This window comes from Oreochromis aureus, unplaced genomic scaffold (genome assembly GCF_013358895.1).
Source record: "Oreochromis aureus strain Israel breed Guangdong unplaced genomic scaffold, ZZ_aureus HiC_scaffold_58, whole genome shotgun sequence".
NCBI lineage: Eukaryota > Metazoa > Chordata > Actinopteri > Cichliformes > Cichlidae > Oreochromis > Oreochromis aureus.
Genome location: NW_024108956.1, coordinates 122401 through 143127, shown reverse-complemented (window position 1 = coordinate 143127; position 20727 = coordinate 122401). Strand labels below are relative to the sequence as shown.

Sequence of the window (20727 nt, the reverse complement as noted above, 5' to 3'; positions counted from 1 at the left end):
TACTTGGTTGTTTCTGTTTGGAAATCATTTTAATACATTTTATAAATGTGTTCAGATATTTTACTTCACGATGATTATCTGCAGCCTAAAGTCAACTTCAATGAGACAAAAATGTAAATCGTGAAATAAGAAAGAAATCTTCTTCTTACCAGTTTGTACGATCAGTTTGGTTCCTTTACCAAAAATCATTTTGCCTGCTCCCTGATTCACACAGTAACACACACACTGGCAAAAACTGCTGTGTGTCAGCATATCTGTCTCTTTTTATCCATATCTATGTTTACACCATGGTCCTTCATTATAATCTAATTTCAGCAGTAATTTATGATGTTTCAGAATCTGAAAATGTTTCTGAACCTGTTTGTTAATTGTTGTCCTCAGCTGCAGGTTTGGACACTTTTCAGTTTGATTTGTTTTCTTCTTGTTTCTTATTCGGTCCAAATAAAGCTCTAATAAACTCCTGTTAAAATTACAGCTAAAACAAAACTACTTCAAGTAATTTCATGAAAATCAGCATCTTACCAGCTTCTACAGTCAGTTTGGTCCCTTTGCCAAAATAAAGTCTGCCGGCTGCTCCCTGATTATTCACACAGTAACAAACACTGTGACAAATACTGCTGCACAGCTTTTATTTCCCATCTTTGCTACTTTATGTATCTGTTAGTTATTAATCACGTTTCACATCAGGTCTTTGTAGAGTCTCAGTTTTTGGTTTGTTTGTTTTTTACGTTAAATGTCACATAAAAATATACAAATTTTTATTTCCATTTGCAGCCAGTTTGCACCAATAAAACCATCAACACTAAAACTAATAAAAGTATTTTTTTAATCTTACCAGTTTGTACGATCAGTTTGGTTCCTCTCCCAAAAATCATTTTGGTTCCTGCTTGATTCACACAGTAACACACACACCAGCAAAAACTGCTGTGTGCCAGCATATCTGTCTCTTTTTATCCATATCTATGTTTACACCATGGTCCTTCATTATAATCTAATCTCAGCAGTAATTTATTTTGTTTCTGTGGATCTGAAAATGTTTCTGAGCCTGTCTGTGATCATTGTCTGTCCTCAGCTGCAGGGTTCATTTATTTGTTGATGGATTTCACTGCAGATGTCTCTGTTTTAAGTTCCACTTAAACTCAGTTTGACTTTCTTTGTTTTCATCTTTTGAATTTCTCATCAGTTTGTTTAATAAACTGGAAAAAGCAGAGCTGATATTTGTTCATTTAAATAAACTGTGTTCTTTCCTTTCTGACATGATTACTGTCTGCAGCCTGCACCAGTCCAGAGCTGTTTGCATCTGCAAAGTGTGAAATCATTAAAAGAAATCTAAGTCTTACCAGCTTCTACAGTCAGTTTGGTCCCTTTGCCAAAATAAAGTCTGCCGGCTGCTCCCTGAGTCACACAGTAACACACACTGTGACAAATACCTTGTTTGTATGAGGACTGAGTTTACATTTGATTTTCACTGAAATGTTTTGGTTCATATTTTTATTCATCTTGTTGTTTTTGCATGAATCTGTATTTGTTTCCAGATTTCATGCTGATGTCTCACTGATGATTTTTATCTTTTGGTTTACTTGGTTGTTTCTGTTTGGAAATCATTTTAATACATTTTATAAATGTGTTCAGATATTTTACTTCACGATGATTATCTGCAGCCTAAATTCAACTTCAATGAGACAAAAATGTAAATCGTGAAATAAGAAAGAAATCTTCTTCTTACCAGTTTGTACGATCAGTTTGGTTCCTTTACCAAAATAAAGCCTGTAGTTTCCTCCCTGAGTCACACACTAACACACACTGTGACAAATACTGCTGCTCTCACTTTAGTCTCCACATGTTTCTGTTTATTTATTCTGTATTATTCAGTCTCATTCTGTGTTCTCGTCCAGCAGTTTTGTTTTCTTCTGTTTGTTTTGGGGTTTTTCAGACGTTTAAAAGCAGTTTGGTAAATTCAGTCGTTTCATCCCAACATTTAAACTCAGTATCACCAATCCTGTTTTTATCTGATGTTATTTTCCAGTACAGTCGTCAGCCTGCAGTGTTAGTCCATCAAAATGAGTGAAAACCTTTCAAATATGTAATATTCAATAAATACAAACAGTGATTGCAGACTCTGAGCACTGAGCTGACCGCAGCATAAAATGATAAAAAGCGACTTCACGTTAAATCTTACCCGTCTCTACGCTCAGTTTGGTTCCACTGCCAAAGACGAGCTTGTCGTTTCCTCTCGTCACACTACAGCAAACACTGTGACAAAAACTGCTGCACTCTGTCATGTTTCAGGGTCAGCTTTAGAGTTTCACTCACTTTCATATTGTGCTTATTTATGTCATTAATCAGTCTAGCACACGGTGCTCGTGTATCCATGGTTACTGTCTGGATGGTTTGCATGAAAAAATGTTTCAGTAAAATATTAAAACATTTAACTGAGTCGCTCATTTCACAGTGTTAGTCATAAAAATATATAAATATAATCATCTTACCAGCCTCTACAGTCACTTTAGTTCCTTTGCCAAAATAAAGTCTGCTGTTTCCTCCCTGATTCACACTCTAACACACACTATGACAAATACCACTTTTGTCTTTCACAGCTTACATTTCATGTTTTCACTGGAAATTTTACTTATTTCATATTTTTATGGTGTTTATGGACGAATTTGCATCTGTTTGTGCTTCTGTTGGGTTCATTTATTAACTGATCTCATTGTTTTACAGTAACATGAGTCATATTTTTATTCACACTGTTGAACATTTAATCATTTAATCAACAAATCTGAATTCATTTTAAACTCTTCATTTATTTGCATGTGTTTGTCTGTGTTGCTCACAGCCTGATTATTTCTATCAGTCAAAATCTGTCCAGTTCCATAAATACACAAATGCAACACACACATAGATTCTCTATAGACGCACAAAAACTAAACACTAAAGAAAGCAAACGTACCTGTTTCTACAGTCAGTTTGGTTCCTTTGCCAAAATAAATTTTGTCGTTTCCTCCAGTCACACAGTAACACACACTGTGACAAATACTGCTGCTCTCTGTTCCTGCTGTTGTTCTGTCTGTTCGTTAATCTTTCAGAACATCTGTTTATGTCTTATTTTAATTATTTGTCTCAGATATTCAAACTTGTGTCGCAGTTTTTACTGTTTTTGATGTTTTTTTCACTCAATCAGAACGAATCAGACAAAAATGCAGTGAAAGCAAATAAAATCATGACTGCAGGTTCTGTACTCACACTTTGATATTATATTAAACGATTTTACACTTTCTACAGTCAGTTTGGTTCCAGCACCAAAATACAGGCAGCATCCACTCTGTGTTCACACTGCTGCACTGTTGTCATTCAGTGTTTGTTTCTTCTTCTCTCGAATGTTTCACATTTTGTTCTGAGCTGAATGTGAGCTGATGTTTCTCACTAAGACTGAATGGAACCATCTCAGTTTGCACTAATTAGAATCTACAAAAAGTAATAAATTTTCAAAAAAATTACAAATGAAAGTTTAAAGTCTAAAATCATTTAACCAAAGACACCTCTTACCTGTCTCTACAGTCAGTTTGGTTCCGTTGCCAAAATAAAGTTTGTCTGTCCTCTGATTATTCACACTGTGACTCACACAGTGACGAATACTCACAGACTCGTGTGGATGTCAAATATTCAGATTTTCTGTCCATGATCAGTGTTTTTATTCCTCCTGTCACCTTCACAGTTTAGATTTATTTGGTTTTCTTGCATTAACTGGTCATTTCTGTGATGGTAACGTGAAACATTTACATAATTACACATTCATTAAAAGAAGCTTTGCTATCAAAGAGTAAAACAGATATTTCCTCCATAAACATTGTGTCATTCACTGTTTTCTGTGTTGTTCCATTTTGTTTGTACGAGACTTTGTTTATCCTGTTTTTTGTTTTTTGTTTTTACATAGAAATAACATTTTTCTAACACTGTTTGTTCAAATTAGAAAATCATGTAAACTGAAACTTACCTGAGACGATGTGGAAGAGTCACTGGGCTCGTTTTCAGATATCCACCTTAATCCTTCAGACTGAGTCATTCTAACCAAACACGTTGTCTGTGTTACTCTGGATGAAGCATCTGTGTTTTCACTGGTCGCCTGTGTCCCCTGATCCAGTTATTCCCACCTCTGTCAGAGGGGTGTGGCCTAAAACCTAGATTACAAAAGTTAAAGTTAAAGTTTACTTTAAAATGTTTTTTAAAGCTTTTAAGAGCTCACAACAGGTCACAGTCACAGTGTGGTGCAGAAATAATCAGCGTTGTATGAAAGATTATTCTGAGTAAACGATCTCCAGCTCATGTGGCCATCAGTGAAGTTTAGCTGTGTTACAGTTTAAGACCAGAACTGAACTTCAACAAGTTCAGCTGATTGTTGGTTTTGTTGTCAAGCATCAAACTCTGAAGAAAAACTTCCTCTAAAAGTGAGTCAGTCCTGCAACACGACCATGTTCACATCACATCAGACGTAAACATGTTCACAGCCTCCATCTTCACAGCAGTACAGGGGCTGATTTTAAGCTTAATGTTTGCATTATTGGGGGCGTGGCCTCTTTGACTGACAGGTGGATGGTGACACAGGTGGCTGCTGTCTGCTAGGCTTCACCTCAGTTAGTTAGAGTCCCTGAACTGGACCTCTGGACCCTGTTTGTGCTGTTGGAGCCTTTTTAATGACACAATAATAACCAGTGAGCAATAACACAGCTCGCTGAGCGGTTACTGACACTAACAGAGCTTTTATTAACATGTCGTGTTGTACAAACTAGTATCTGTGTTAGCTTTTAGCTATCACCTGATTAATATTTGGTGATAATCCACTCTGTAGTCCTGGTAACCTGATAACAGGCTGCCCAGCAGGTAAACTATGATGTCAGCATCACTGTCACTTCATGTCGCGAGTTTGTCTGGATAACACGGGGAGGTGCCTGCAGTCAGACGGATGGCAGAGAGTGATGGAGGCTAATGTAACCATATTATTAAAAATGTCTGTTAACTCAGATGTGAGAACAACTGAAACACATGTTGGAAATGATTTAGTCAAAAATGAGTCATTTGTGTCAAAGTTAAAGAATGAAAAACGAGCTGAAAGTTTAAAACAAGCTTACTGACAAACAGTCACAGTTTGAAGATTATTGCATCATTCAGGCTAAAAATAGTTTCGACTAAACTCATCAGAACTGTGTGTGTGTTTTACACATGAAACTCACAGTGTGTTTGCAGGAAGCCTGACTGAAGCGTCTCTTGGATTTCTGGACGAGCGCCTCCTCTGCTTCTCCTTCTCTCACATACAAACTCATCCAGGACTACATTTATAGTTTGTGTGAGACGCAGGAAGCAGAGCGCAGAACTGATGTGACCTGTTTCTCAGACAAACTTCACCTGTGGCCTAAAAACAGTGTGAATAAAACATCCAGCTGTTAGTGAGTATTTTGGGCTCTGACCCAGTTTGCAGTGCTTGATCCAAGTTTCCATGTTTGCTAACTACAGCTCAGTTACAGCGCTGTCAACCAGATTCATCTGACTCACATCAGGCGGGCCTGTGACAGTCAGACTCAGCCAACATCATCAATGTGTTTCAGACACAGCTGCAAACGTGGGCAGGTATGCAGGGCCCAGCATACCTGATGTTCTCCCTGTGCCGTCCACTGGGGGGCAGAGTCTCTCTGTGGCAGCCGCATTTGTGCTGCTGTCACTTTTAGAAAAACTCTGACAGGTTTTTCCGAGTTTGCAGGGTCTGCACTGGCAGTGAACCTGATTTACTTTGTGGGGATAAAATGCTGCTCATGGGGCTGCTGAAGGTGATGTGAGTCAGATCAGAGGTGCAGAATCAGAGGCAGTGTACCTGTCAGCTGTCAGAGATCACATGACTGCCTTCCACCAAAGCAGGTCGCTCCAGTGTTTGGTTGATGTTTTATTTTGTGTAAACAGATCAATACCAAATGTCCACAAAGCAGCACGATAACGAGGTTTAAGATTTACATGGAAATCAAAGATTCCTGCATCGAACAGTTTATCATTTATGCATCTGTGAGCTTAAAGAGGACAAACCTCCAGAAGCTTAGTTCAGCAGATTTTACAGAGATGAGCCTGAAATTCTTACAACCATCAAAACAGGACGTGTGTCTCATTAAATGTGTTTTAAACATGGTTTTCTGTTTGTGTTTGTTGTATCTGATTTTAGTGTGTTATAAAAGTCAAAGTTAATCAATAATAAAAAGAAGAGAATTGCATGTTTCCCCTTTAATGATCAGTGTGATGCTGTAACGTGTAACTTGCTGTGAAAGTGTTGCAGAAAGCGTGTGAGGAAACGAGCTGCTCACAGCTTCCTGTCGATGTGAAACTGAGCTTCTTGCTGGTTTCTGTCTGATTTTATCTGCAGCTTCACGTCTGACTGTTCAGCTTTCAGTTGAACTGTGGTTTCAACTGAAAGCAGGAAGACACAGTGAAGCACGATGAGGCAAACGGGGTCAACTGATGACGACGTCACAGGTGCAATAAGAGAGACAGAGACTTCACCTGTGAGCAAACTTAAACTCTAATGATTCGAGGGAAGCTTTTAATCAAAGAGCAATCCTTTATTTAACCCTGCGGCAGGTCACATGCTCTGTGAGGGTGCAGCCACCAAAAACCTGCAGTGGCTGTGATGATACTGCACGCTGCCCAAGTTTAAATCAGTATCAGAAAATGAAGAGAAGATTCAAACACACAAACAAGTTTATTTTGTATTAGAAGCAAACGATGTTTCAGTGAGAGCGGTCACACTGACCGGAGAATAAAGTGTACAGACACAAATCAGATACAAACGATGTGATTATAAACGACAGGAAGTAAAACTAAATGTAATGTTTGTACAAACAGCTGAGAAGCTGAGAGTGTTACACTGACAGGGTTTATTTACAGCAGCTCAAAAGGACGAAGCAGAGCGAAGACGAAGCTCTGACTGTCAGCACAGCTCGGCTCACACTTTCACACATCAGCAGGTTTAACACATGACATTGTTCTTCTCTGACAGAACATGTCGAGACCGTCAGGGCATCTCATGTTGAATCAGTTCACTGCATTCATTCATTAGCCTTTGTTCTTTAAGACTAAAGTTTAAATTGCACACTGACTTTAAGTCTTTGCTGTATTTTGTACAGATAATTTGAAACATTTAACAGATTTTATGTTTCTGGTTTAATGTTTATTGCATGTATTTACAACAAAATGATAAAAATGTGTTTCCATGTTTTTTCCATTTGGGTAAAAATTTCTGTTTACTTTTAGATTTTGTTGGAATTTGAAACGTTGCTCTTATATGAAGGCAAATGATCCTAAAATCAGACCCAAAAATGTTTGTGGCCAAATGTTTGTGCTTTATGTGCGAATTTACAGAAGACGTCCTGAACGTTTGTGCTTTTATCAAAAACAGGAGAAAGAAACTGAAGCTGAAGCTCTGCTCTCATCTGGCCGACCTGCTGATGGACTCAGACCAGCAGACCTCTGATGGTCAGGATGGTGTTGAAGGCCAAAGTCTTGGTGAACAGCACTCTGACTCCGTTCATCACCAGCAGGTAGAAGTTGAGCTTTGCTTTTTCTGTACAGAGGTGAGACAGACGTGTTAGCTCGGACTGAGACACGAACACGATTTCAACAGGAAGGTAAAAAAGATAAAAAAGATTCCCGTGTCGATCTTCACCACGGCTCAGTTATACAGAGACAAAGGACACAGAAGAAATTTATTTTCATGACTGCAGTTTAATTAATAAACACTAATACTCACTAAACTCTTCATATTTCTGTTCCTGTATATTTCTGCTTGTTTGTTAACGTGAACACATCAGTGTGTTGTTCTCTGCACTGATACATCAGCACCCACACAAACTGACCACGTGAAAAATCCACAGATGAGACCGAGGTGTGGCAGAACTGATGACATGTTTGATCATATTTACACTTCAGTTCTTTTTTACTTTTATTCTCTTTTGTTTTGTTTTGTTTTGTTTTGTTTTTTGTTGTTTGTTTTTTTTGGAAATGAAACTTTGAGTAAAAAGCAAACAGATGATTTTCTGCTGCTCTGATATGAACTGCATGTTTTCAGCCTGTGTGACTGACATTATATATTATATATAATATTTGAGGTTACACAATAATCTGTCAGACAGCAGTGACGTTGTTAGTGATGAGTCCTATGATGACGATCTCGTTCATGTGACTGTGAAACAGCTGAACGTGTGTTCAGGTGTGTTTGCACGCTCACCTGGGTAGACGCTGCTGCAGGCGTCATCTGTGTGGAAATATGAAGTCCATTAATCACACAAACACGTCACACAGATTCTGTGTGTGAGCTCGATGAACTGTTTTTATATCTCAACCCGAAATAATATAAGAAGGGTTGAAATTTCGAAATGTCAAACAAAGTCTCAACCAACTATGACATGAAGTCATTTTATTTATGACCATATTTACAGGTTTGTGTTAAAAATAAAAGATTAACAGTGTCTGAAACAAACACAGCTGAAGTTTAAAGTGATTCTGAGTCTCACACTGGCATTACTTATTGTTTCAGTGAGTTCGTTTTCATACCAGCTTCGTTATTGGTGGAGACTCCTTGCAGCTCGCAGGAGTGGATGGTCTGGTTGCTGAATCCAACAAAGTAGTAGGTTTTAGTCTTTGTGGACAGAACGGCCTTGCTGAAGTTCGCGCTGGCCTTCCCGTCCCTGACATTCATAATCATTTCTCCTTCATTTGAATGAAAATCAGTGGCCAGACAGACCTCTGGGCCCAGAGCATCAGCGGGCTGCGGTGGATAAGCAGAAGGTGCCAGAGGGGTCAGAACGTGAAGGGTCGGGGTCACATTAGGGCGATCTACACAGGAAAACAGGATAAAGCAAAACCACACAGACAAAGTTATAAAGTAGAAAAGGATCATAAGAAAATAACAAAGTTTCAGTGTCCACAAAACAAACGTTAATGTTTCAGCTTTAAAACAGGTTCATTTATCTGACATTTGTAAATGAAATCTTATGAAACTCCAAACATGATGACTCGTGTGACCCTGAATCCTTGATTCTACATTTAGAAGTGCCGTGATCGATATTTCAGTTCTGTTAGGTTTAGACTTTGATTGTTGTGGGTTTGTGTTGCAGTTTGCAGCTAAGAACAGTTTGCTCATGTTCAGGGTGTGTAAATGTTAGTAAAGACTGTGCGATGGAGAAGACACACAAAAGCCTTTCCCCAAATTTATGTTGTATAAAATTTGTACATTAAACTTAAAGGATAACAAAATTATTTTAGTTGTTCTTTGTAATTACAGCAGGCTGGAAATAGTCGCCCGCTCTGAAGGTGACATTAATTACTGAGGCAACGAGTTTTTATAAGCCAACTGTTTGACACGAAGCTCCTGTGGATACAAACTCACAGTTAAACTGAGAGGAAGCCGACGGCGACTGTGCTCGCTCCGCTCCGAACACTTTAATCTTTTTATTTTAGGATTTAAGAGTTTGACAAAAACACTGTGACATTCACACTTCAGCCATTCTGTAGCTTGTTCGTTTGTATTTCACATAACTAACGATGAGTTCTTTGACCTGAGAGTCAAATTTCAGTCCAACAAAAATAAAATGAACTGATTTTGGTCCAAACTGAGCCAACAAATAAAAATCAGATGTTGAATATTTGAGTAAATATTAAACTTCTTTATTTCTGTTGTATAAAGTTTATTTTCAGATGCATTTAACTTTGTTTAATGCAGCGTCCACAGTATATATCATCACTTACCAACATACGTTCGACCAAACTGTTCAGTTCTGCTTTTTTATGCTTTACACATAATTTAAGACATAATCACATCTGAGTGTTTCCTTGAAAGCTCTGATATAAAAACACGTATTATCTGTGCCGAACCTTCAGTGCTTTAATTTGATGTTTCTTACGACAGTTTCCAGAAAATCCTTTTTAGAAAACTGAACTTTTCTCACAGCTTTTACCTTTATTTTCAGTTCAGACAGTAACAATCAGAAAGTCACTGCGAGCTCATGTTCAAGTATTTTTTAGCCTGTTGTGAAGAGTCAAGTGTTCAACTACCAAAACCTGAAGTTCTGTCCTTATAAGTATTTATCCAGGATTTTCTTTCTTCTGTGCCAATTTGCAAAAACAGCTTCATGAACATGATGCAGGTTCTTTTATTTACGTCACTATAATTGTGCACATTTATAACTCTTCTGCCTTTTTTGTGCTTTACAGTCACTATCAGCAGCTCTGGGAGGTTTCTGTTACATTTTGTTTTGTTGTTTGTTTGAACAGACTTGACTCTTTGGCTCTAACATTAAATATATCTTTACTATTTGTACTCATTAATACTTTTAGCAGACTCATCAGAACTGCACACAAAGACGTTTCAGAGAATTCAGGCCGACTTTGTTTGATTTTATATTTTCAAAACGAGATTTTAAAAACAGAATTTCAGATTTTTAAATCTGACAGTTTGTTGGTTTGTTGACATGTTTCTGTAGCTAATGTTCAGGTTTCCCTCTGAGCGTTTTTTTTCTTTTTTACTGGTGATTATTTTACTTTGTTTTACTTTTTGCTTTGGTCCTCACTAAAGTCACAATTTTCTGGTACAATAAGTTCATTATTCAGTCATTAAAGTCTGTCATTCTCTGCAGAGTTATAACACACTAACTACATGTTGCAGCTGACTCTATTTTGGACACTTTCACACTTTGAATGAACAGAAAACAGGATTTAAGGCGTTTTCAGGACATCCTGTGTGAGACAGAGCAGCTCTGTCTCACAGCAGCTCGTCGTCACGTCGCTGCACTACTGATCCATCAAATTCAAGCTTTAAAACATAAAAACTCAGTTTTGGACTAAACAGACCTTTAAAAGGAGATTATTTCTCACAGTATCAGCCAAGAAAAAGGGATTTTTCTTACCTTTAGGGCGGACGGTGAGCTTGATCGGATTTCCAAATGTTAGTGCATCACAGTGTTACAGCCCCGTACAAAAACCTCTCGGCTGTCAGAGGTCCTCAGAGCAGCTCAAACACGTTAAAAAATCCACTTCCACAGGACAGACACCGAGCTGTTACACCAGAGGAACAATCAGAAAGTCATTTTTAAGTTTTCATCAGGTTAACACTAGAAGTCCCAGGCTTTTCTAACCCTCTGTCAGCCAAGTGGAAGCTAACTTGGCTAGTCTGTTAGCATCAATTCATATGTAAATTGGGTCGTTACCTGAGAATTGTGGAGGGGAGTGGGGGTGTGTGAATGATTGCGGATTTCTAACTGCAAACTGCCTCTTTGTTTGTGTGTGGGGAGGGGGAACTGCTAAAAGCTGTGAACTTCATTTTGTGTTCGTCTTGATGCATTCTCAATCATCCAGGAAAATAAATCTCCAAAAGATTTATTGATAAAAACAGTACAAAAAAAAACAAAAATATTTCTACAAAACAACCATTTGTACACATATTTACAGATAATAATAAAAAGTGAGTGAGTACATTTCAATCACTCACAATCCTAACTTTACACCATGGTATCTGTAGTCTGCATTTACCACATGTGTATCTGTAGCAGTGAACACATCGCACAGTGGCATGATTGTTCTTGCATTTGTGTTTGACCTGACACGTGGCTCTTTTTCCAGGGCTAGGTGTGGAGGGTTGTGTCTGAAGCAACTGTTCTTTTCTTGCCTTCTTCCCAGCTATATGAGAGTTAGCCAACTCTCTTGCAAACTCCACCAGGAAGTCCACCCGTCTTTCCTGCGTCCCGGTGCATGCTTGATACAGCACATGTGCATTCAGTGCTGCCATGTCAATCATGTTATAGGACCGTGTACTCCCGCACCATCTGGTCCATCACATCCATGCCACACTTTGTGGTGTTGTAAAGGGTGACAGTGTTTGGCTTCCTTTTGGTGGTGTTATCAGTCTGAACCACGCTGTGCATGCTGCTAAGAATATAGACTGTCTTCTTCCGTTTGGCCGCATACGCCGTCAGCGTGGCAGCAGAGGTTGAAAACACCTAAGAAATAAGATAAATTGTTATTTCCATAGCACTTTTTACACACAATGAAACACATAAACATAGAACCACAAAAGACCTGCAGCCTACCTGAGTGGTGAATTCATTGCGATTTGTGTATCTAGCGGATTGAGGAATTTCCGTGAATCTTGCTGACTGTGCCAAGGATGGTGGTTTTCCGTCTAAGAAGTTTTTTGCTAAGTGAAAGCGATGTGAAGAAATTGTCCGTGGTAACATTTCTGCCCTTGTCTAGGAATGGTTCCATCAGCCTCATCACTACATTTTCAGACAGTCTCTCCCCACTGGGACGATTGAGGTCCTTGCCAAGATATGTGAGGACATTGCAAATGTACTTGGGTTTTAGGTCGCAGGCCACCCAAAACTTGATCCCAAACTTGTCAGGTTTACTTGCAATATACTGCAGGAAACAGCACCGAGTCTTTGATCTTGATCTTGATCAAAGATCTTGATCTTCTTGAGGGGTTACTAGGGTTCCATCACTACGTGACTGCTGGTCAGCAAACCTGGGAAACCCACAGATCATTGGAACTATGCCGGCGTAACCGCTTCCAAGACATCATGCAACACCTACGCTTTGATGACAGGTCCACCCGCAGTGATCGAGCAAAGACTGATAAGTTCGCTGCAGTTTCCAGTGTGTGGGGATCATTTGTCACCAACTGCATCATGTGCTACAACCCTGGTCTACATATCACCGTTGATGAACAGCTCTTCCCATCAAAGACTCGGTGCTGTTTCCTGCAGTATATTGCAAGTAAACCTGACAGGTTTGGGATCAAGTTTTGGGTGGCCTGCGACCCAAAAATCCAAGTACATTTGCAATGTCCTCACATATCTTGGCAAGGACCCCAATCGTCCCAGTGGGGGAGAGACTGTCTGAAAATGTAGTGATGAGGCTGATGGAACTATTCTAGACAAGGGCAGAAATGTTACCACGGACAATTTCTTCACATCGCTTTCACTTGCGCAAAAAACTTAGACGGAAAACCACCATCCTCGGCACAGTCAACAAGATTCGCCGGAAATTCTCAATCCGCTAGATACACAAATCGCAAAGAATTCACCACTCAGGTAGGCTGCAGGTCTTTGTGGTTCTATGTTTATGTGTTTCATAGTGTGTAAAAGTGCTATGGAAATAACAATTTATCTTATTTCTAGGTGTTTTCAACCACTGCTGCCACGCTGACGGCGTGCGGCCAAACGGAAGAAGACAGTCTATATTCTTAGCAGCATGCACAGCGTGGTTCAGACTGATAACACCACCAAAAGGAAGCCAAACACTGTCGCTTTACAACACCACAAAGTGTGGCGTGATGTGATGGACCAGATGGTGCGGGAGTACACGGTCGCAGAGGAACACGGCGCTGGCCAGTTGCCGTGTTCTATAACATGATTGACATGGCAGCACTGAATGCACATGTGCTGTATCAAGCATGCAACGGGACGCAGGAAAGACGGTGGACTTCCTGGTGGAGTTTGCAAGAGAGTTGGCTAACTCTCATATGGCTGGGAAGAAGGCAAGAAAAGAACAGTTGCTTCCGGACACAACCTCCACACCAGCTCCTGGAAAAAGAGCCACGTGTCAGGTCAAACACAAATGCAAGAACAATCATGCCACTGTGCGATGTGTTCACTGCTACAGATACACATGTGGTAAATGCAGACTACAGATACCATGGCAGTGCCAGGATTGTGAGTGATTGCTGAAAATGTTGAAATGTACTCACTCACTTTTTATTGTTATTTGTAAATATATGTACAAATGGTTGTTTTTATTTTGTTTTTTGTACTGTTTTATCAATAAATCTCAGCAACAAAGGAAATACACCCATGTGTGTTGATTTCTCCCTAAGGCAAACTGAAACACAAGTTTCCTTGTGGCTCAGGAAACTAACCACTCCAAGTGGTTCAGCATGGCCCCACCTTATTTACATAACAAAAGCAGCTGTTCACAGGTGATTAAGGATATTAGCTAAAAGCCTACCAGCCATTTGGCTCGACGGTGGGTTTTATAGGTAGAAAAGCCAAATGGCTCTTCTCTGGGACTTCTAGTGTTAAAGTACAAATATAAAACCATCTACCTGCACACAGAGCAGAGCCATGAGGGTCAGAAAAGTGAAGAAATATTACTTTTCATGTAGAATTCGAGCTGCTGAAGACTCACCTGAAGCAGATGTTTTGTTTCTTGATGTTTTTCTGAACTTTGGCTGATTCCATGTTTTAAAGACGGTTCAGATGAAGCTGCAGGGTTTTTGTTCAGCTCTGTGTGGATGTTCAATCACTGTGGAGTCCACCCCAACACAGTGAAAAACCCTCGTACAAAAACCTGCCACAGCAGCAGGAGGAAGCAGATGTGAGTCGCTGCCACATGAACAAAAACTTACTGCTCACTGTTTCTCTGTGACTCTCTGTCTTTACTTCATTTCTGCATGTTAGGAAATAAATGCTAAACACATAAATCAAAGACATCGTTTCAAATACCTTTCACGACCTTATTACACTTCAATGTATTTGATTTAACTAATATCTTCACTTGGAAAGTGCTGCGTAGGGAGAGGAGGGATTTTAAGGAAACTTGAAGCACACTGAGGAAGAGGAGCTAAATGAAGGACATGAGAGGCAGTCCAGTCTTTAATCCAAGCACAGGTGATACGCAGACAAGTCATCAAGGAAATCAATCAATGCAGAGACAGAGCAGGAACATACAGAACACTGAAAAAGACGAACAAAATTAAAGATTAAAACACCAGGAGAAACAAAAACACTGGTAAGCATGTTAGAAAGGATCATTTGTAGTACAAGGAGTGCGAGGCAGGTCTATCCTGAGCAGACTGACAGATGAACACATGTGTGGATGGATGGGAAATACTGGAAGGGCAACAAAGTGTGTGTGTGTGGCACAAGGCTGCTGAACTGTCCATCATCTTCCGCCAGTTTCCTCTTATATAATAATCTGCCTTTAGCTAGCTGACATGCACACAAACAGTTCATGATATTTGTCGAGATACTGTTCTTCGGGCCTGCCGTTGCTTGTCGACTTCCCCAACTATTAAAAACAAATTGTATCACCTGCTTTGGAGAGAAAGTGGCCACGTGGTTTTCATTTGCTTCAGTTTGATTTTCTTGTAGTTATCTTTAGTTTAAGTTAGAGTTTTGTGATTGCACTCATTCATTAGTTCTTTCTGACCAATAGCAGAGCAGTTCTTGTGAAAAATCCAGTTGATCAATTCAAGAATCATCTTAATGCAACATAGTGTTAAAGCCAGGTGGCCATGGAGAGAGAGCGTGGACCCAAAGACAGTGCAGAGGCAAGTTTGGTTTTCACTAGTTTATTGTGTATTTACAAGTTATGGTGATGTGATGTAGTGTGACTCTAGGATCTCTGTTTCTGCTGCACGGGGGTCAACGAGTCTCTGAGGAAAAGACACTGCAACAGAGGAGATAAGAGTTGATGACTGGAGGGGAGAAAATCAGAAATCTCAGTAGCAGAGGTGTGGTGAGGGGCTAACTTGAATCTGCAGGTGAGTAGACGTGAGGGGAGGGAATCAGGAGAAAGCAACTTCCAACCTGTTATCCAGTATTCCAGCAGCCAAGGAAGAGGCAAGTAACTCAACATGAGAAGAGATACAAGTTAGTTTCAATCAAAAACATGCAAAGAATTTCTACATGGCCTGGTGATAATGTTAGGGTTGAAAACTTTTGTTTTGTTAGTATAAATAAAACCGTTTTATTTATGTTTAAATACACACTGCGAATGTGCTCATATGAGTTAGCACTCTGTCTTTTGAAGCTTCATTCGGCGTGACTGTTTGGACTGATATTGTAGGAATTATATTACAGAGGGTTGTTTGCAACACACACACACAGAAAATGGTTAGAATAAGTTTCTGGGTTACAAGATATCCAGAATCAGTAGAAGAACAATGGATAATAACATTAGGCTTTTCTGTCTGTGACAGAGGAGGGAGCAGATACCGGGTATTATACATGCTTCCCTTAGGCAGCATCATTAGAAGACATAGCATAAATTTTCACTGCTATGCAGATGACACGCAGCTCTATCTGTCCATGAAGCCAGGTAACACACACCAATTAGTTAAACTGCAGGAATGTCTTAAAGACATAAAGACCTGGATGGCCGCTAACTTTCTGCTTCTTAATTCAGATCAAACTGAGGTTATTGTACTCGGCCCTGAAAATCTTAGAAATATGGTATCTAACCAGATTCTTACTCTGGATGGCATTACCTTGGCCTCCAGTAATGCTGTGAGGAACCTTGGAGTCATTTTTGACCAGGACATGTCCTTCAATGCACATATTAAACAAATATGTAAGACTAGAGATGGCACAATACCACTTTTTTATGTCCGATACCGATATCATAAATTTGGATATCTGCCGATACCGATATGAATCCGATATAGTGTTTTTTAATCAATAAAACTGTTTTTTAATATCTTGTTGCATTTTGTATAAGTTCAAACTCAAGTTTAAATAAACAACAACACTAAAGCTATTCTGTTATACCTGTATGTAAAAAATACACTGCACCCAAAATATTTCATAGTTCAGCAACACTGATCAATCTAATAAACTTAAACCTGCTCCATCCTCCCTATTCTGGTATTTCAAAGAGTACTTAGCAGAAATATTAAGCAACCTAACTAATAGGGTTGCAAACTCCCAGCAAACAAAAATAGGGAACCACCCCCCACCCTCCACCTCATGATGCTTAATCGACGTAATCAACTTTAATTTGATGCAGGGTGAAAAAAAAATGCACAGAAATAAATTATTTTTCAAGAATAATTAAATAGATTCAACATCTTTCTTCAACAGAATTGCAGACTGCACAGATGGAACCTTCCCAAAGGAAAAAGTACTATAGCTTACTAGGGTATATTAGACTTAACAGTTACTATATACAGTAATGGACTTCTATACATTTTACATCAGATTAAAACTTTGGGTGTAAGATTCAGATAATTATTTATTAAAAACGAGACATTTTAAATGAGAATAAGAAAGAAAAGTATGTCTTTGTGCCCCCTTTTCCCTGTTCATGCCCTATCGGCCCCCCTGGCTACACTTTGCTAGATCCGCCCCTGCACAGTTACCAGCCGTCAGCTACGTAGAAAAGGATCCTGGTGTAGAAAGTAATATTAAATAAATTCTAACAACAGCTTATCAAGCTTAAACGTGCTGCTGTTGTTCAGCCGCTGGTTTCCTCTTTCTGGTGCAAAGTGGGCCAAACACAAAGAAGAGAGACGGACTCGCGACAGAAAAGCCGATCAGCTGATCATTGATCAGTTTCATGATTGAAGTAGCAGCAGGAGAGGGAGAGAGGCAGATGTTAGGCAGAGATTAAATGCTGGTTTGGTAGCGAGGCTACAAATACACACAGCCGCTCTATCACGTGAGCACACTGCTCCAACGTGCTACGGTTATGAGCCGAGTTACGCTGTGTTGCAAGTTTTGTGAGGTGTTTTTTTGATATTTAATGGATCGGATTACATTTTTTATTTCTCTCCGATATCCGATCCAGTAATTGGATCGGTCCATCTCTATGTAAGACTGCTTTCTTCCATTTGTGCAACATCTCTAAAATTAGAAATTGTCACGGTTCTGGGTCCGTTGGACCCAGTATTTTGAGTTTATTATGTTTTGGTTTAATTTTGCATTATGGATTGTTTTCTTATTCTCTTGTAGTGCTTGTGTTGGTGGCGGCGATGATGATGATGATTATTATTATTATTATTATTATTATTATTATTATCATTATTATTAGAGTTTCTGTTTATTCGTGTTTTGGAATTGTGGTCATGTATTGTTTGAGTTCCATGTGTTATATTCTGCCTCTCAGTCTGCGTCCTTGTTTAGTGGTTTATGGTTTCCTGTTTTGTTTTGAAGGCGTGTGCTTTATGTTAATGTGAGCAGCTTTGTTCCCCCTGTCTCGTTAGCCCTGATCTCTCCCTGCTGTGTCTCCCTCCTGTTGCCGATTCCCTCATTACTGCCCTGTGTATTTAAGCCCTGTGTTTTCCCGTGCTCGTTGTCGCGATCTCCCTCATGCTGTGTGTTTCTCCCTGTGTCTCCTTATGTGTGTATTGTTAGATTTGTCTCAGTTTAGGTTTTTGTAGATGTTCTTGGTTTAGCAATAAACGCTGCCTTTTGAGTTCAATCCCGTTTCTAGTGAGTTTGCGTTTGGGTCCAATTCCTGCCTGCACACAGCGAAACATGACAGAAGATCGCGACCAGTACATGGACCCAGCAAACCGCTCTCAGCTGCGTGAGCGTCAGGATGCTGCCTTTGCTGAGCTGGAGGAAGAGCTCCGCTTGAGGCCGTGGCGCACTCCTGACTACGGGCGGATTTTCCAAGGAACTCGGCTGGCTCTCGGTGGTCCCCGGAGCTGCCGAAAGCCCCCACCTGCTGCTTCGGCTGCACCCAAGCCGCGGCCGCTTCAGGTGGGAATTCTCCGCATCTCTTCAGATGCCCATGCTCCAGCCTCGGCGTTGCCGTTCTGCATGCCGGAGGCTCAGCTGTTTTCTCCGTCCCGTCCCCTTCCGAAGGAAGCGCGCGCGCCGCCATAAACTGGACAGTGTTACGCAACTCCCGGTGGTGAGTTACAATGATTATTTTTCTCCCGCTTCTTTGGGCATTAAAAACAACAGACTCACTCCTGATCCTGTCGATGTGTCCCTGCTGGACGATGACATAGACTGGGAGAACTTTTTCTGCTCTGCTCCCTCTGAGCTGGGACATGACAATGTTTTTGAAACCGTGAACTCTATCAGTACCAGACCTAGAAAGACTGTAAAACATTGTGGGAAAGAGGCAGAATTTATTTTGGATAGGTCTGTTTTTGTGGACCCGGTGGAGATTCCGTTTGAGCCTGCCCAAGCAAAGACTGTTTTTTCTGAGCATAATTCTCCGTCTACCTGTGTTTCTTCTCCCAGGGCAGCTCGGGCCCGGCTTTTCTCTGCACCCGTTTCAGTCCCTCGGGTGGAGAAAGCTGAGGTCCAGCTGGTCCCTACTCCGGCTTCCCGGCCGGCTGAGGCTCTGTTGGTCCCTGCACCCGTACCAGCTCCTAGGGTGAGGGCAGCCGTCACTCAGCTTCCTCCTACACCTGTACCCACTCCTCGGGTGGGAGCGGCTCCTGTCTCGCAGATGCCTGCACCCGTTTCTGTATCCACTGTAAGCTCAAGCGAGTCTGTCCTGCCATATTCTTCATGTTCAGAAGGCTCAGAAGAGTTAGCTCAGCCTCCGTCACAATTGCCATCGCTACAACAGCCCCTACAACATGTATTACAGTCCCTTGCTCAGTCATTCACTCTGTTGGTAGCCCAGTCCCTAGCTCAGTCCCCTGTGCCCCCGCTAGCTCAGTCCCCTGTGCCCCCGCTAGCTCAGTCCCCTGTGCCCCCGCTAGCTCAGTCCCCTGTGCCAGTTCAGACTTCAGTTCAGTCTCCCCTAGCACAGCTATCCACGCAACCACCGGCTCCACTCTCATCACCACCCTTAGTAGCCCAGCTCCCCGTGTCTCCGGTAGCCCAGTCTTCTGGTCCGCTTAACATTCAGCCAGGGGTCCCAATACCCCCTGGCTCTACATCAACACTTGCTGGAAGCTCGGATGAGCTCATCCAGCACCCTGCGGCTCCCACGCCGCCACCTGCCTTCTCCGCTGGAGGGCCCGAGGAGCCCGTCCAGCCTCAGGTTTCGTCAGCTGGAGGGCCCGAGGAGCCCGTCCAGCCTCAGGTTTCGTCAGCTGGAGGGTCCGAGGGGCCCGTCCAGCCTCATGCCACGTCAGCTGGAGGGCCCGAGGAGCCCGTCCAGCCTGAAGTTTCGTCTGCTGGGGGTTCGGGAGAGCCCAGCCAGCTTCAGGTTTCGTCTGCTGGGGGTTCGGGAGAACCCAGCCAGCCTAAAGTTTCGTTAGCTGGGGGTTCAGGTGAACCCAGACAGCATCCTGCCACGTCTGCTGGAGGGCCCAAGTCGCCCATCCAGCTTCAAGTGTCGTCAGCTGGAGGTTCAGGAGAACCTGTCCAGCCTCAGGCCACGTCTGCTGGAGGTTCCGAGGAGCCCGTCCAGCCTCAGGCCACGTCTGCTGGCGGGTCCGAGGAGCCCGTCCAGCCTTACGCCACGTCTGCTGGCGGGTCCGAGGAGCCCACCCAGCACCACACCTCGTTAGCTGAGGGTCCTGGAGGACCCAGCCAGCACATCCTCATGTCAGCTGACAGTCCGGGGAGGTCTGTTCAGCCGTCACCTGCTGAACTATCCCCCGCGACTTCTGCATCATCTCCTGCAGCATCATCTCCTGCAGCATCATCTCCTGCAGCATCATCTCCTGCAGCATCATCTCCTGCAGCCGTCTCGCTGCCGTCAGGTTCCGCACCCGTCTCGCTGCCGTCAGGTTCCGCACCCGTCTCGCTGCCGTCAGGTTCCGCACCCGTCTCGCTGCCGTCAGGTTCCGCACCCGTCTCGCTGCCGTCAGGTTCCGCACCCGTCTCGCTGCCGCCAGGTTCCGCACCCGTCTCGCTGCCGCCAGGTTCCGCACCCGTCTCGCTGCCGTCAGGTTCCGCACCCGTCTCGCTGCCGTCAGGTTCCGCACCCGTCTCGCTGCCGTCAGGTTCCGCACCCGTCTCGCTGCCGTCAGGTTCCGCAGCCGTCTCGCTGCCGTCAGGTTCCGCA

The 20727-nt window shown here is 42.0% G+C and overlaps 1 protein-coding gene across 1 annotated transcript in view; it reads right to left on the bottom strand.

Annotated features, from left to right (window-relative positions):
- Nucleotides 1-20727, bottom strand: part of LOC116312420 (T cell receptor alpha chain MC.7.G5-like) — a 98743-nt gene that overhangs the window by 49200 nt on the left and 28816 nt on the right. The window contains exon 3 of the mRNA XM_039607830.1: nt 1727-1781. Within this exon, the coding sequence (XP_039463764.1) occupies nt 1727-1781 (55 nt within the window). The remainder of the gene's footprint in view (nt 1-1726; nt 1782-20727) is intronic.